This window comes from Aristolochia californica, unplaced genomic scaffold (assembly GCF_029961685.1).
Source record: "Aristolochia californica isolate CCGP_79_NKW_82.1479 unplaced genomic scaffold, dmAriCali1.0.hap1 SCAF_14, whole genome shotgun sequence".
Lineage (NCBI taxonomy): Eukaryota > Viridiplantae > Streptophyta > Magnoliopsida > Piperales > Aristolochiaceae > Aristolochia > Aristolochia californica.
This window is the reverse complement of record NW_027181815.1, coordinates 9,305,522-9,320,363: the sequence shown is the minus strand read 5'-3', so window position 1 is coordinate 9,320,363 and position 14,842 is coordinate 9,305,522. Positions and strand designations below refer to the sequence as shown.

Genomic DNA, 14,842 nt, shown 5'->3' with positions numbered 1-14,842 from the left:
GTTTTAGAAATATTTTGATGACGTCCGTGTTTTTAAAATTAATTTATTTTAAATAGGTATTTTAGGGAAATTCCCTTCTATTTAACAAGATTTCAGATCCAGTTCCATGTATCTTTTCTCCACTAGAAAAGCTAGAATCATGCGATTCATGTAAAACATCTAAAACCTCCTCCCAAATCGTATCTACTCAATTGATCTAAAATTTTCTCCTTCCCGTAAATCTTCTCTCGAAGAAGAAACAGAACTTGCCAAAACTAAGATCAGATTGAGAGCCAGACACGTTATCAGCTTACGAGAGTTGCCAAACAGAAGGAGAATGATCTCCCGGTGACTGGATTTCAATTACGAGCAGTCGATCCATTGCCATTACAGTTAATAATTGTTTTGAGCAGATGCTCAGTGTTACCAAAATTGAAAAATAGTTTTCAATTTGCATCTTCTTTACCAAATCACGGAATAGACAAAAGACAGACATGGGACTCGGTTGGCTGAGCTCAACACCGACCCTCACATGCATAAAGGTACTTCTTCTTTGACTTGAATCGTCGGGAGACACTTTCCGACCTGTTGCTGCTGCGGTTGTTGCTGCTGCGGCGGCAGCTCCGGCTGGTGCTTCCTGAAAGAGGGTCGAGCACAGGCGCGCAGAGACTCCCCAACGAGCGGCACCACCGGGAGGTTGTCGCAGTTGCAAATCTCGATCATGAAACCATCTGGGTCGTGGAAGAACAACTGGTCCACGAAGATACCCCCTTCTTCTACGCGCCTCTGCACGTACGGTATCTTCATTTCCGACAGCTTTCGCCCCACCGCCGCCATGCTCTCGCACTGAGAATTAAAACATGACGTAGTTATAAACGTTTTTATGCTTATTGGAATCATCATATTCTTGGGATGGATGGTGGGTCGGAAGAACGGACGCCGTGGCCAACGGAGAGGCACTAGAAAAGCTAGAGAAAGATTAAGAAAAAATCACCTGAAAGGAGATATGGTTGTCTTTGGGATTTATTTCAATTTTCTTGGGCATGCTCTCCGGATGCTCCGACTGCAACAAATGTATCCCGATTCCGTAGCTGAATAGCCTGAAAAGAAAAAAAAACAACAAAATCAGCAACTCACTTTCCGTCACAAGTAGATTGAACGGGAAACCCATTTGTTGTCGACAGTGGAGATTACAAATGATCGATCTTACCATGCTCCATCGAAATCAAAAGACCCAGGTCTTCTTATCGGAATGAATCCGAGAACGTTCTGATAAAAATCCAGAGACTTCTCAACAGATCTGCAAACGAGAGAGATGTGGTTCAGGGACGTCAAATTGAGAGCACCCCCCGTGCTGTTAAACATCTTCCTTCTTATTTGTTACAAACCGAAGAATGAGGGGCCAAAATCCAGATGAAAGAGATGATTGGTCTCCCGGAAAAACCGAACAGACGACGCAGAAAACCACCAAGGGAGAGAGAAAGAAAGAAGCAGTGGCGTTTATAGACGAGGCAAGAAGAATCCTTCCAAGGACATGTGTACCCTCTCTACTGACGTATATCTGACACGTACGTGCCACGTTCGCGCTGGAAGAAATGGGCATAGTGAGTCACATTGGATCAGGACTACCCTAATTGCGTTGTAGACACGTAAGGGTGCCAGGGGAACAGCGCCAGCGTGGGCCGCTAAGCCGAAAAATTAGGTGATCCCTCCCATTTTGTTGAAAAAAATACGGGGACCCTCCCCCACCAAACACCCCCCTTTTGTACGGGCAAAGGGAGGCATCACTTCCTGAATTTGTACGAAAAGAATAGGCATAGTTGTCCTTGAAAACGTGTTGGATTGATTTTTTTTTTTAAAATTATTTTATCGTAAAAAACGGTTTCTCGTGAGGTTAGTCTCGAAGTATTACAGGTTGCAACTGTTTTCTCGAAGCCGTGAAAAACTTTGATGGGAGGTTAGTTTCATATCCTTATTTTTGGTCTCCTATCTCGTCACTTAATTCCGGAGTGTTTAGAGATTGAAAGTACCAGACAGAGAGAACGGAAACTTACGGAATCTGAAGCGTACTGAAAAAGGTATGATCTATGCTTCTGTTTATATTTATCTTATAAATTTCATGTTATTAAAAATTCATATATATTTAAGTCATGCAGCGTTTCCTTCTTTCTGTTTCGAAGTTGAGTTTGTCGCGATAAGGAAGGCCAGTTTGTTTGTTTCTGCGTTTCTTGGTGAACTTTTACAAGTGTTAAGCACTACACAGATCAAAGTGGGTCAGATTGATGCTGTGTTGCATGTGAGTCTAGTCAGATTCAATTATAAAACTTTCTCCGTTTCCTGTTCTTCGTCCCACACTATCCTTTACAGGACTACTTTCATAAAGTAGATTGCAGACAAGGGTAGTCGAGCTAAGTTGCAGTAAGCTTAACCAGCTTGTTTATACGAAAATGGCCAGATGCAGATGGGATCATCGTCTGGCTAGGTATGAGCAAATTGAGATCAGAGAAGTTTTGGCCTTCTGGGAACCAGTCCAGCACGTTCTGGGACGATGACAGAAGTAACAGAGACGACGAATGATGGCAGAAAGCACGGGGTTCAATTCTCTCAGTTTCTGAGATGTTCACATCAACTCGTCCTCGCTTCTGAATATCTTTCATGCTATTGAATTCAAGATATCTTCGGTGCTGCTTGTCGTCTCTCTGGGAAATTATTCATCATTTTCAAGGGTTTTCAGTAAGTAGGCCCAAACGGGGAAGGGATGTTGGAGTCAAAGCTCGTATTCGAAAAGAGAAGAGAAAGTGGCCAATTTGGTTTCAACAACTGAGTTTAGAAAAAAATCTATAGAAATGAGTTGGTTCGTGAGTTAACTGTTGAGTTTAGAAACCTCGTTTCAAGTTCGAACCGAACTCAAATAAAAACTGAATAAAGCCGACTTTTTGTTCGAACCGAGCCGGAAGGGTTTAAGAGCACCACGGACATATTGCGCCCAACCAAAGCCGAAGCTGTTCCACTCAAAACAGGCTGACCGAAGAAGACCGCAACCAAGACTTTCGCTTTTACCCTGGCACTGCACAGGAAGCTAACCATTTTCTTCGTGGAGCTCCAAGCTCACTGAAGAGATGGACGAAAGCATGAAAATCTCTGTAGATAAGCTCCCGATCAAGCGACTTGACGTCATAGAAGAAAATGGAATGGAAAGATTCCCACCGTATGATTTCGGCCTCTGCTTCGTTAATTCGAACCTGCAGACCTTCAATAAGTTCATGCTATTCTGATGGCCATGGCTTTGCATTTGTTTCTTTTTGGTTTCAGAGATATCGGCGAGGATGATAAGCGTCTCGCCCAAATTAGGAGAATCGACTTTACACCGTTGGTGGAGAAGGATTCGAAGAAGGTGAAGACCTCGAATGACACTGCGGCAACAGCGCCCTGGCCATGGCAGAGCATGGTGGAGAATCTGCAGCTGGCACACCAAGAACTCTCTGTCATCATGGATCTTATCAATACTGTGAGAAATATCTAATCCTCCGATTTGATTTAATTAGGACATAGGAAAAAATTTATGAATGTAGGGTTTGAAGTAGGGTTATCCATGTTTAAGGTTTATGCTGCTCACAAGCGTTTGAGTCATAGGTTCTGTAATTTTGTCGGGGGGGTGTATAAGAGTTTCACGATTTGAACCGCGCCACTACATAAAAAACTCTCAGCCTATCTATTTCATATAATTCATTTCATATTTCACCATTGCCACACCTGTAGGCTAACAACAACATTGCTCTCTGTCACGAATTTTGCTCACAATGTTGCTCTTGTGGATCTGACTTAGTCTGTGTGGTGCTAATTTTCTGCACCTATGGCGTATTACATTGGAATCGGTGAGAAATACCCTTTGTATTAGTTTTGATTGAAACATAAGATGTGCAAACAAAATTTTGAATAGACAATAAAAAATTAAAAGACACCCAATCCATTAATGTAATATTTGTAATACTTTAGTCAAATACAATGATGGTAGAGTTAAGTGGGAAGTGAAGTTGAAAATGTGACCCACAAGAAAAAAGGGAAAGCGGAAAACAGGTAGCTGAATAGTAAATGGTGAGAAAAAAATGACTGGAGTGGTAGTGTGAGTAAAAGTTGCAATTGAAAAGTATTAATATGCTCTAGTGAAAATTTCTCCTTCCAAAGCATGTGTTAATGCAATACTTAAATGTCTCAAGTACTATTGACAAAAGTTCAGCTTTCATGTCTATCAAAGATTAACACATGATGTGAAATGTATCATTTCAGTTTTCCAAAATGAGTCTGACAATGAAGTTTTTTTTTTCTTTCCTTAGAAATTTCAAGTGTTATCTTACATATTGCTGCTGATAATAGCATCTTAGCATAAAAGAAGATCAGGTGAACTATTGAAATTGGAGCATTAACCCAGATATGAGAGCACTGTGATTGAAATGTTGCTCCAATTAAATAGCATGATATGTATTTCCCATGTATGCGGAAAAAGTAAATAGTTGTCATAAATCTGCATCAAAACAAATTCCATGCGCTATGAAATGTTGGATATTGACACCTTCACCTGTTAGAACCAGCATAATTGAGAGTTGCTGAAGCTTATGTGGTATGTGGGGTGAGTTTGCAAGGAGAAAAGTGTAGGAACTTCGGGTTGTAATAGCGTTTTATCATTGTAATTAGGGACTTTGAAGGCATCTAATGTAACCAAAAGGGTAAGTTAATAATTAAGAGAGAAAATAGGGGGACGTCCTAGTCTATGTAAGAGTTATAGTAGGCGTGGAGTCAGTTAGAGTCAGAATGAAACTAGGAGTTAGCATTAAAGTAGGACTTAAGAGTTAAGATTGGATATCTCTCAGAGGATCCTTATCAATGTATGACTTTTTATTGACAATTTGAATCAATCAGAAGGGTAAGGACGTGTTTAGACCTAAACAATATTTTTGTTTATCTTTTTTTCTCTATGTGAGATTTTTTTTTTTTCACTTTTTTTCTTTCTTTAGTTACGATAGGTTCCTAACGAAAAGGGAACCAGGGAAACAGAAAAACTAGATTAGTATCCGAAGAAACATAGAAAGAAGAAAAACCCTCGACAAAAGGGAGGCTTTGGGGTTAATAATAGAGATAAAGTTAGAATGGATCCTGTGACGTGGACATTTGATTCAATGGTCACATAGGGGGGTTTCTAGAGTGGTTTATTGGGTTTAAGTCTCTTTATGGGTAAGGAGATGTGCACGTGTAATCAACTTTAAAAAAAAAGAAAAGAAAAAGGAAACAAAGGTTGGATGGACTCTAAGCCTGTCAGGGGTTCAAAATCTTGTTTGGAGATTCCTATACTGGTTGATGATTGTGAACCCTCAGTGTGTAATCTGTTTTCTATCAGTATTTTATGTTGAGATAATCCTTCACCGTGTGCAGTTAGATGTCTGTATTTTATTTTGAGGTTATCCTTTCTCATGTACAGTTAGATATGGTCAATAGGGTGGGGTCTTCTGTTTGCAAACTAATATGTTTTTCTTGTCTAGGTGGAAGCAAATGATGCAGTCACAGTGGCTGGAATGACTCGCCCAAAGCAGTTACCTGGTGAAATGTTGTCTGATCTTGCTGTTTCTGCTGCAACTAAGTTGCAATGCTTTCGGGTATAACTAGATAATGTTGTTTTTTAGATTTATTTTTTATTTTTTGTTTTTTCAAGGTGAAGAATTTTTTTTAGATTTTAGTTTCTACCTTTATGTTTTTAGATCATGTTAGACATTGACTTAGTGTAACTATTTTATTGGTTTAAAGTGAATCTAGGTCAAATTTGTATGATTTTAAATCATATAGTTCTCACTATTGACCAAGTTAACATAAAATTCACCTTTTTCAGAAGAAAAAAAAGACCAAGTTAACATTTCTAGAATAATTCATGAGAGTTCTCGTCTTGAAATACTTATGTGGTTTGGATGTGAATACTCATAATTACTCCTCGTAGGACTAGAAAATCAATTAAACAATCGTACCTTCAGTTATGGTAACCAATTAATTCAAATTTAAGCATATGAGTTTTCTAACTTTAAGCTGGCCTTTTTAGGATATCCACCCAATGATTTGATAGGCTGTTCTTTTGGGACACAATTTGAGTCCGTTTTGGGCTCTTGTGTGAAAACGATAGTGGCAAGTTAAAAAGAAAAAAGGGAAGTGAGAAATGATCTATATAAAACCCTGTTTGCCCACCTATTCCAGCTCTTTGCTGGGGTAAATAGCAGTTGCAAAAATTTGTAACTCGTATTGAAGAGCTGATATGGAACTCTTACATGACTCTCATAATAAGAAATCTTACAGAGCCAAAATTATTATGGAAAGAGGATTCGCAGAAGGGTTTCAATTAAAAGGTGTTTTAGATATGAGACTTTTTTGAAATTATGGAAATTGTTAGTCTGTTTGATTGTTTTTGGTCTTATATCCCGAGATCAACAAATTTTATGGCCGATTGTTTGGCCAAGCAAGGAGCTTCCTTGCAAGCTTTTGTTGTTAGGGGTTAGCTCCCCCTTTTTTTCTCTGTTTCTTTTAATAAAATCATTCTTCATAAAAAAAAAAAGTTATGTTAGTCTTCTATTTATGTTCAATTGTTTAGTTATGCTAGGACTTATCTTTAAGTGTTAGACTTTGGGTGTAATTGGGACAAGGGTAGTTTAATTGTAATTGGACTATACTACTTTCCTCTATTATAAATAGGGGTTCATGTACTTAGATTACAATAAGTTAGTAATGTTTTTCTCTTTTCCAGAAATTCAACAACTAGTTATTGAAAGGAAGAGAAATAGGTGGTGGATGTGGTTCATTTACATTTTTTTTAAAGGATCCACTGTTTTCCTATATTAAAGTTCCACTGCCTTGCACTAATGGATATGATTATTTCTCCAAATTCTTGCCCCAGGAAAATTCTTAACCATAGAAACTTAATGGAGTCATAAGGCCATGTTTATGGCTAAAAGGATGGAGCTTCTCAATTTCAATAAAAATGTCCCAAAATAAGAGATCAAGAAGACTTATCTTTTTCTAGTGAAAATATCTACTGGTCCAGAATTAGAAATAGATGTGTCATCTGTAGAATTGCAAATTTAGGATTAGAATAAGAAAGAAAAGAGAGGAGCATTGGAGGAGAGAATAGATGTTGCTGCATGCAAGGAGCAGCAGATAGGGGTCGAGCTCGACCCCTATGCTCTGTTACTTGTTCACTTTAAGTAGATAGTTATAAAAAGACTGAAATATCCCCCTTTCTATTACACCAAAATACATCATAGGACAAATTAATAACCTAAAAACAAATGACCTTGAGAGAAAGGTCAGAAACTATTTCACCTGTTTTATAATGACAAAACCACCGTTTGACTTACAATATTTAACACTCCTCAAGTTGGAGCATAAATATCGAATAGACCCAACTTGCTGTGAAATTACGCAAACTCTTTCTTTCTAAGGGGCTTTATAAATATCCCCAAGTTGATCTGCGGCCTTGATATATGGAGTTACAATTTTACCACTCATTACTGATTCTTAGCCTCCAAGAAAATCTCTACACGGCTGCCCAAAGTGATTCATCTTTTCCATTTAGCTTAATTGTAGTAATATGGGTTTTGCCCCATCTCTCTTTCTTTCCAATATTTAGGCAAGGAGAGGGAACTTCATTTAAGCTGGAATTAGCAATTGTTCCAACACATAAACATATGTAACACAAAATAACTCAGAATCCCCCCAAAATAAACTTAATTCCACAAAACACATCACTTAAACCCAATTCTCGAGATGCACAGATGTGCTAGTCACTAACAATTACACAAAACATACTTCAGTAATAGACAAAGCTCCAAAAACTAATCATCAGAAGCCAAAACAGCAATTGAGCAACTTTAGAAACTGATTATATCATCCAAAACCCCAAAATTGCTCCAAAGTCTCAAATTCAGAGACCTGTATAGTCTGTGTAGACAAATTCAACAGGCAAGAATGAGTAGCAGACAAATTCAATCCAATAGGGAGCACAACAGCATGATATGAGGCATTAAAATCCACTTTCTGCCACCAACCTACAGTTCGTGGATTACTCTAAAGCATTCCCAGATAAAAAAGGTTGAATTTTTCCACAGAGAGGCTCTAACAGGATTTGAAAAAGGGAGAGAAAAGTTAGTGTTGAAAAACAAGTTTCAGTGCATTTTAGTCTTTTCTCTTTATCTATATTTATATGTCTTGATGTAATCTTGCTCTAATACCCTGAAAAAATTAAGGAGAGAGAGTTGAAGAGAGAGAATGAGAGGGAGAGAAAGTGGGGATTTGGGAGTTATGTGATTTACCTCTAGGTGCTATCATTGTTGGTTATCAGTGGGTGTATTCAATTAAATATAATTCTGATGGATCTGTTGAACGATATAAGACTAATCTTGTTGCTAAAGGATATACTCAAACTTTTGCCGTGGGTATATTTGAGACATTTTCTTCGGTTGCTCGTCTGTCTTCTGTCTGAATACTAGTCTCTATTGCAATCCATCAAGGTTGGTCTTTATTTCAACTGGATATTAAAAATGTTTTCTTGTATGTTGATTTTGAGGAAGAGGTCAATATGGAGCAACCTCCCGGGTATGTTGCTCAAGGGGAGACACATATGGTATGCCAACTTAAGAAAACTCTTTATCGCTTAAAACAGAGTCCACGAGCATGATTTGAAAATTTTAGTCAAGTGGTTATATCTACGGGATTTCGTAGAAGTCACTATGATCACTCATTGTATATTATGAAGAGATTATCTAGAATTATTATCTTATTGGTGTATGTAGATGATATCATCCTATCAGAGAGTGATAGATCAGGTATTGAAGAAGTTAAAACCCACTTGGCGAGTCACTTTCAGACTACAGATCTAGGTCAATTGAAATATTTATAGGTACTGAAGTTACGAGAAGCAAGGAGGGAACAACTTTGACGTAGAGGAATTATGTCACTGATATGCTTTAAGAGTATGGACTTCTGGGAGCTAAACCAGTTGATACACCGATGGAGACAGGACATGATCTTCATGATGATCAAAGTTCAGAATTGAGAGATAAGACAATGTATCAGAGACTAGTAGGCAAACTCATTTATGCTATAGTTACTTGACCAAATATCTCATTTGCAGTCAGTTTAGTGACTTAATTCATGAAGCATCCATGTAAGTTTCATCTAGAGGTTGCACAGAGAATCTTACGGTATTTGAAAGGAGCACGAAATGTCTTCTCTTTAGACCTAATAATCACTTGAGGATTGAGGTTTTTTCTGGCATTGATTATGCATGTTCCAAGATTTGACCGAAAATCAACTATTGAGTACTGTGTATTTCTAGGAGGAAACCTAATCAGTTGGAAGAGTAAAAAGCAAAATGTGGTTGCTCGGTCTACTGCAGAATCTGAATACAAAGCAATGGTTTACACCGTCAGTGAGCTAATGTGGGTAAGATCTGTTATCCAGGAGTTAGGGTTCTATCAGAAATATCCTACGACTATGTATTATGATAACCAGGCAGTAATCTTCATCACAATCAATCCGGTGTTTCATGAAAGTATGAAACACATAGAGGTAAATTGTCATTTCATCTGGGATCCAGTGATAAGGGAGGTGACAACCCCTTATGTTCGGTTTGGTGATCAACTTGGATGTCTTTACTAAGGCGTTGGGAAAATGTGAATATCTGAACTTCTGTGGCAAATTGAGACTTTTAGACATATATGCTCCAATTTGAGGGGGAGTATAGAAAAACAATTATTAGCGGTATTTAGTCTTTTCATTTTATTTTTATTTATATGTCTTGATGTAATCTTGCTCTGTATATCCAATTATATCTATGGTCTAAGTTTCATGTAAAGAGGACATATAGAAAGGGAGATATACAGAGATTAGGGTTTCATTTAAAGTAAGGGCATAATTGTAAATTATATTATCCAGCATTATAAATAGAGGTTGGGGGACATGCACAGCCCCCAACACACATCTCTCTTGAGATTTCCTCTTCCCACTTTCTCTCTCTCATTCTCTCTCATTCTCTCTCTTCAACTCTCTCTCTCCTTAATTTTTTCAGTTAGACCTTACTAGAATCTCTTGCTCTGGCACCATATATAATCTGATCATTAAGAGATTTGAGAAAAAAAATTGAAGAGAAAGAGAACAGAGAGAGATAGTTGCAACAAAAAGGGCGGAACTAGCAATTGCGGTCTGGCTTGACCCCCTTCTCTTATAAGTTTCACTCAAATAAAAGTACAAGGAGTTAATTGCCCCTCTCACAACTTATGGACTAACTTATTCTGAATACATCAACAACTAACTAATATAAAACCGAAAGCCCAAAAGACTAAAAGACCCAATCCGTGAAAGGGACTGTTTCCGTTTGTACCCTTGAAGACAAATTACTAAACCGAAAGCCCAAAAGACTAAAAGACCCAATCCGTGAAAGGGACTGTTTCCGTTTGTACCCTTGAAGACAAATTACTAAATACCCCTGAATTACAGTTTCCAAATATTAATTAACATAATCACTTTGGAAACAGCAGTGAGATGTTACTTGTATTTCATTCTCTGCAAGAGATTTATATGAGGCTTGAAGCTTTTGTGAAAGATTTTCTAATCTAATTGTTTAAAGTTAATCTGCAGCATCTTGGAAGATATTTTAAGCAGTCAGCCAAAGCTTTGGAAAAGCAGGTTGCCAGGGAGGCAAGATTTTATGGTGCCCTTATCAGGTGAATGTGCATACTGTCCATTTCTCAAACATCTTTCTGTTTCAACCTCAACTTACTAACTGCTACACAGGTTGCAGCAAAACTGGAAAATAAAACGCCAACGTCCGATTGCTGCTTCAAGCAGTGAAGGCTTTACTATTGATCTGTCTGACAATTCTTTATTAGATTCAACAGTTGTGTTTCATCCATTGTCCATATCTACAGTTCGCATTGATCGCGATGCTGCTGGCATGCTTGCCATTAACTTGCCTCCAAAATCATGCCGATCTATCCAATTTAATTTCTCAAGTGATTCTTCAAGTTCTAAACTCAAGAAACTTTGTAATAGTTCTGATGAGAATCTTCTGCAAGAAGGGAAAAAGGAATCTCTAAAGGATGAAGATGTTGATAGATGTGTTAAAGAAACACATTCAGTACTTAGAGAAGTTCATCGAGCAATCTTTGATGAGCAGGTGGTTTCTATTTATCTGCCTCTTCTAATTCATACCACTTTACCTTTTCACTTACATGGTTCTCTATCTTTCCAGGTATTTGATTTGGTGAACCGTGAAGCTGTCTTTCCATCTCTGGGAGTGAGTGTCACTGGCATTCGGGAAGATTGTCTACAATTAGGCATTGGTCAAGAAGCATCAGTCTTTCTATCACTCACAGCTTATGAAAAGGACAAAAGTCAGATGATTGACAGAAAAGATTGTGCCCCAAATGACGAATTTGGGGTCCTTCCCATAGACAAAGTAGATGATGGTGTTATAGCTGCAGAAAAGCAGGATAAGTTTACAGGATTTCCCAACCCAATCAGTTGCGAGATTTATTTGCGACAGATTTTCCATGAGAATGTTTTTGTAGGATTAAAAGAGAGACGCACCACTTTGGGAAGAACTCAAACATCCGGTCAGTCTACAGGGCCTGGATGTGGACTGTTAGGTCATTTTTGTATGACTTTAGCACACAAAATCTTTTCCAGGAAAGTTCTTGTGGAGCTTGAAAACCTGGTCTCTCTCTCTCTCTCTCTCTCTCTCTCTCTTGCATAAACCAATGACCTATTCTCTTTTATGTTGACCACATGTATATGTGCAGGTTCATGGAGTTCCGTATTTACATCTTTTATCTCATCCTACATGGAATTCTCGAAGTTCTTCCTGGACCCTCTCCGTGAAGTTGCCTCAGTCCATTATTCATGCTGGGCGCAGGACAAGACCTGCGGATGCTCACGAAGTGAGGTCGCAGTTCTACACCAAAGTGGTTGTGACTGATGAATGCATCAGCGTTAGTGGTGAAGGTGCACCAAATGTTGTTGGTCTGTTTAAAAGTGGTGGATCGGTGGATGTTTGCTCAATGAACTCTTATAATTGCAACCTAGAAAATCTTTCCTTGATACTTCTACAACAGGTATGATTAATATCCTTTTGAATTTTAGAAAAATACTTTAAGTATTATTCTATCCTCATAGGGTATGTGCAAAAAAAATCAATTTTAGCTGGATCACCATTTTGTTGTATGATATACTGCTTCATCTAGTAAAGGTTACCTGGTGATTGGGCTTTTTTTTAAAGAAGAAATGAAGGTAGACTTTCTTCAGTGAGCATATTCTAGAGTGTATGATAAAATTCCGTACGTGTGGACTTGGATCAATCCACAAATCACCACATAGTTTTTGATAGCAGGAATACACCTTTTTCTTTCATTGTTCAAGGAGTTAAAAATTTTCTCTCTATTGCATTCAGTAAGTTACCATTTTCTATACTTTATCTTTTTAATTGCAAAAAAAGAGCTAAATGAACCTATGGAGGCTGGGGGAGGCTGCTGTTGCTATGTTGGAAACACGTTACAGCTATGTTTTTAGATTTCTATTACCAAGATGTGGACTCCTCTTTTTTTTCATAGAATACAGAATTTCAAAATTAGTCTATTCTTTACAGTAACTTTTGACAGTAAATAGAAGATGAAAAAGGAAGAAAGACAATGGGAGGGAAAATGAAGAATGGAGGGAGAAGAAATGAGGAGAGAGGGACAACAAGTTTGTCTTTCCATTTAGATTTTTTTTTCCTATATTTTAGAAAATAATGGAATTCTGAAAAGTATGTGAGAAACATTAGTCTTAAATGCTACAATTATATTGTATAGAAGAGCAAATTAAATAATGTAGAAAAATGAAATGGGTAGGCCTTTGGATTTAGCTTATCTAATGGGTTCAGTTATCTTATGGATTTGAGTCCTTTGGAATGACCTATTTTGTTGTTGTAGGATTGAGCCCGGTTCTACCCCAAAATGACTAGGCAATTAGGAGACTTAATACTTAACCTTTTAATCTAATACCATTTCTTAACACTTATCAATGTGAGATGTTTTCCTATTCAACACTTTCCCTTAGTCCAGTCTTACACATAATGGGTCTGAGACATGGTTACAAACTACTAATAGAGCACATAAAATACAAACTTCTAACAGAGCATAAAAATGGGCATCAGCCCATACACACATCCTGTTCTGATAGTACTATTGGATTGTGTCCGGTTCTATCCCAAAATGATTAGCGACTTAGAAGCCTTCTTGTTCAACCTTATAACCCAATGCCATTTCTTAACACTTATCAATTTGGGATTTTTTCCCATTCACTAGTTTTTAATTGTAAGTTCTTATGTTTCTTGAGATGTTTTTCAAATAAATATACTAGTAGATGGTTAATTACAGTACATAGTCTCCAAAGGTAAAAGTGAGCGTACTTTAGAATGATTTAAAAATTCCAAGTCATACTATGTGGGATGGTTTTGCTTTCAAAAAATCATTTTTTAATTTTTCTTATTTAACACTAATGTTGTACTTCTTACACATTTAAAGATAAATATACTATAAGATACCATTAAACAAAAAAAAGGAAAGGAGACTGGAAATCTAGCCAACCCCGTGCACCTAACTTTTTTTCTTTGAAAAGTTACATTATTTACAAGAATGTCATTTACTTAGTAATTTTACAGCAATGGTATCTGTATTTTATCATTGAAAAATAAGAAAAATATTCAAGATGAACATTAATTATACTGCATGGGGTAATTAATGTCTGTAGTAATAAGAAATTAAGTTTCAACTTGTTTATTTCTAATTGGATGCTTAAATTAAAAAATGATCGACTTAATTTGGATGGACTTGGGTTATAATTTAAATGATTGTGAAATAATTTCATGCCATGCTGTTTCTTTCCATGAGAGGATTTGGGCCAACCTGACCGTTCCTTGTCCCTCCTGGTGGTTCTGGATCCTTTCCAGCCTGGCTGTCTCCCAAGTATGATATTTCTTTATGTATAATTAGATGTTTTTGAACATTTTTGTTTTTTATAAGTAGGATGAAGGCACATGATTTCTACTTAAGCAGTGTCATTAATGTAGAATATTTTTGAGTGGTTAATTGTATGATCTAAACAAAAAAAAAAATGTATTACAGGTTGCAAGCCAGGTGATACGTTGGCTTCACGAGGAAGCTTTGATAATAGGAATGAAGACAAGTATAGACTTCCTTGGATTAACATTTGAACTGGATCAATGTGACACTCTGAGCTTGGTAGCACACGTAGATCCTGATGATGCCCGGGGATGTATTTCCTGGTGGCTGGTGATGGAGGATGGGTCGATGGAGGAGAGCAAATTTGGTTCTGATTTCCCACATGGTCCTAGTGAAAACAGGAGATTCTTGGGTTCTCTGTCTCTTGAAGCGTTGTACTCTATGTTAACAGACTTGGTCAGTGTATGCAATTGTGGAAGCCATTGACATCAGCTTTGTACAGCTTGCTTTGTAGCATTTGTAGCATTTCGTGTAGGATGACTTGTGATAGAACCCCCTTCCTAATTCATCTCAAGTTTTGCAGCCGAAGGACCATTGACATGAACAACAAGGAACCTGGAATTTTCTGCTTCATATAATGATGAAAAGAACACCAATGTCTTTCCAGCGTTCGCCCAAGGGTCCAGTCTGCTTCAGGTATTTGAGTCTGGACCACAATACGAAAATATCTTGTTGAATAGATGATGTCTCTGCTTCAAAGTACGGGCTTCTGACTCGAAAATATTGTTTAAATGAGGAGATTACTACTGATTGGTCTTCCTAATTACTATTGC

The 14,842-nt window shown here is 37.5% G+C and overlaps 2 protein-coding genes across 4 annotated transcripts; one reads left to right on the top strand and one right to left on the bottom strand.

Annotated features, from left to right (window-relative positions):
* Positions 1-411: 411 nt before the first annotated feature.
* LOC137950625 (glyoxylase I 4-like) lies at positions 412-1,472 on the bottom strand. Its single transcript, XM_068797192.1, has 3 exons — positions 1,190-1,472; positions 974-1,079; positions 412-825 (listed from the first exon to the last, which is right to left on the bottom strand). The coding sequence occupies exons 1-3, from the start codon at positions 1,342-1,344 to the stop codon at positions 508-510; spliced, it is 579 nt and encodes a 192-aa protein (XP_068653293.1). The 5' UTR covers positions 1,345-1,472; the 3' UTR covers positions 412-507.
* Positions 1,473-2,861: 1,389 nt separating this feature from the next.
* Positions 2,862-14,832, top strand: LOC137950259 (mediator of RNA polymerase II transcription subunit 17). Of its 3 annotated transcripts, XM_068796645.1 has the most exons (9): positions 2,862-3,187; positions 3,292-3,487; positions 5,514-5,627; positions 10,648-10,733; positions 10,804-11,185; positions 11,261-11,725; positions 11,811-12,122; positions 14,172-14,465; positions 14,593-14,832. In XM_068796645.1, the coding sequence occupies exons 1-9, from the start codon at positions 3,099-3,101 to the stop codon at positions 14,605-14,607; spliced, it is 1,953 nt and encodes a 650-aa protein (XP_068652746.1). In that variant the 5' UTR covers positions 2,862-3,098; the 3' UTR covers positions 14,608-14,832. The 3 variants fall into 3 exon arrangements, with proteins under 3 accessions (XP_068652746.1, XP_068652745.1, XP_068652747.1); XM_068796644.1 differs by having other exon boundaries at positions 14,172-14,832; XM_068796646.1 differs by lacking the exons at positions 2,862-3,187; positions 3,292-3,487 and having other exon boundaries at positions 5,541-5,627; positions 10,637-10,733; positions 14,172-14,832.
* The last annotated feature ends 10 nt before the right edge of the window (positions 14,833-14,842 follow it).